This window comes from Aplysia californica, unplaced genomic scaffold (assembly GCF_000002075.1).
Source record: "Aplysia californica isolate F4 #8 unplaced genomic scaffold, AplCal3.0 scaffold00021, whole genome shotgun sequence".
In the NCBI taxonomy this organism is placed as follows: domain Eukaryota; kingdom Metazoa; phylum Mollusca; class Gastropoda; order Aplysiida; family Aplysiidae; genus Aplysia; species Aplysia californica.
In genome coordinates, this window is record NW_004797291.1 from 2,526,470 (window position 1) to 2,528,217 (window position 1,748).

The 1,748-nt window shown below is 46.4% G+C and overlaps 1 protein-coding gene across 1 annotated transcript in view; it reads left to right on the plus strand.

Annotated features, from left to right (window-relative positions):
• Positions 1-1,742, plus strand: part of LOC101855541 (cannabinoid receptor 1-like) — an 8,682-nt gene extending 6,940 nt beyond the window's left edge. The window contains exon 2 of the mRNA XM_013087767.1: positions 477-1,742. Within this exon, the coding sequence (XP_012943221.1) occupies positions 477-1,398 (922 nt within the window). The 3' untranslated portion in view covers positions 1,399-1,742. The remainder of the gene's footprint in view (positions 1-476) is intronic.
• The last annotated feature ends 6 nt before the right edge of the window (positions 1,743-1,748 follow it).

Below are 1,748 nucleotides of genomic sequence, written 5' to 3' on the forward strand. Positions count from 1 at the left end.
TGTGTGTGTGTGTGTGTGTGTGTGTGTGTGTGTCTGTGTGCTCTCATATGTGTGTGCTGTGTGTACGTGTCAACACGACCAAATGTTAATTCAACAGTCAGTGATAACATGTCTACTACGTTTTCTGTTCCTAACAATAACATTTCTACGTGTCAACTAGTTCGTTTCCCAGTGAAAGTGATAAATTATCCTGTGATGCTCTCTCAATGATATCTGTCTAGTAGTTCCCGTGGTTTTATTCTCAAGTGCAAATTCATTTCTCAGACCCCCCCCCCCCCCCTACCAGAGGTTAGCCTTTCAGTTGGTTGCCCACTCACCACTGATATGCTCCCTCCCTAAAAGAAAACCAATTTAGAGGTTGTTATATTAATTAGAACCTTTCTCTTTTTTCTTCTTCTTTTTTGTTTGTTTGACCTGTCTCTTTTCTGTTGTGTTTTACTCAGTAACATAAATAATGCGCCGCCCTTTCTTTTCAGTCTAGCCATTGCTCTGTTTGTCTGCGTGGGCAACTTGGCAACCCTAAGAGCCATCGGCAGGAGTCGCCGTCTGCGCACTATCCCCAACATGTACATCGGCTCCTTGGCCCTGGCAGACTGCATGGTGGGACTACTACTTTTCGTTCAGAGTATTTGCACTATGCCTTTTGCCGAGCGTATTCTAGAACGCAGCGAATACCTGTGCCTGAGTGTTATAAGTGCCCTGTTCGTGTCTGTGAGCGCCTCTCTGTTCAGCTTGCTCCTGGTAGCGTGTGATCGTTACATCTACATCCTCAGGTCTCTCACTTACTCCACACTCATCACTAAGTCGAGGTCTGCCAAAGCGATACTGCTTACTTGGATCGTGGCCGTTGTATACGGAACGATACCTATATACACGAGTCATTACAGTGTTGGTATCGGTTGTGAACCCACCCACATATTCAACGACATCTACATGATAGTCGTCCACCCGATTCTGTTCTTCAGCATAAGTGCCCTGGTCTTAGCCATCTACACACACATCGCCAAAATAGCCTATGGACAGCGCAAGAGAATCGAACTCCAGCACTCAACCGTCAATGGCAAACCAGCGGGAGAACAAGCCGTGACAAACAAGTCCTGGAAGATTATCCGGGTTCTCATGTTGGTCTTCGGCTTGTTTTTCCTCAACTGGTGTCCACTTGTGGTGCTGGGTTTCCTGGAGTACACAGTGCATGTGAGTCATCAAGCACTCACGGCCGCTAGCCTCCTGGCAGTGCTCAACTCGGGCGTGAACTGTGTGGTGCTGGCGCTCATGAACAAAGACTTTCGCCGAGAGTACGCCATGTTCTTCGGCCTCAGGCGCGGATGTTGCTGTGGTTACAACAATAACGCAGTCGAACCGTTGAACACGGTCAGCAGTCAGATTGATTCATGGTGATGGGGTGAGCGATTGGTGGATGTGAGGTAGAAAAAGTCCTCTCTCCTGATTGCAGTAAGGTTTTGGAGCCATTAGTCAAGTATAATATCTCCTTTTAGAAATGATGCTTGCTTTGTTTTTGCCCGATGGTAAGCCCCACTAGACATAATGAAGTGACTTTGAAGATCGAGCTTGTGGTTATAGTAAAGAACAAAGGAGAAGGAGAAGAAAAAGGAACAAGAGAAGGCAAAGGCAACACACCAGAGTAAAATAATTATATGCCACACATTCTTCTCAGAAGAAGTACATTTATCAATGTGAGCAGTCTTACCTTTGTGCTGGCACCCAGTAGGTCTTAACATTACCCCCCC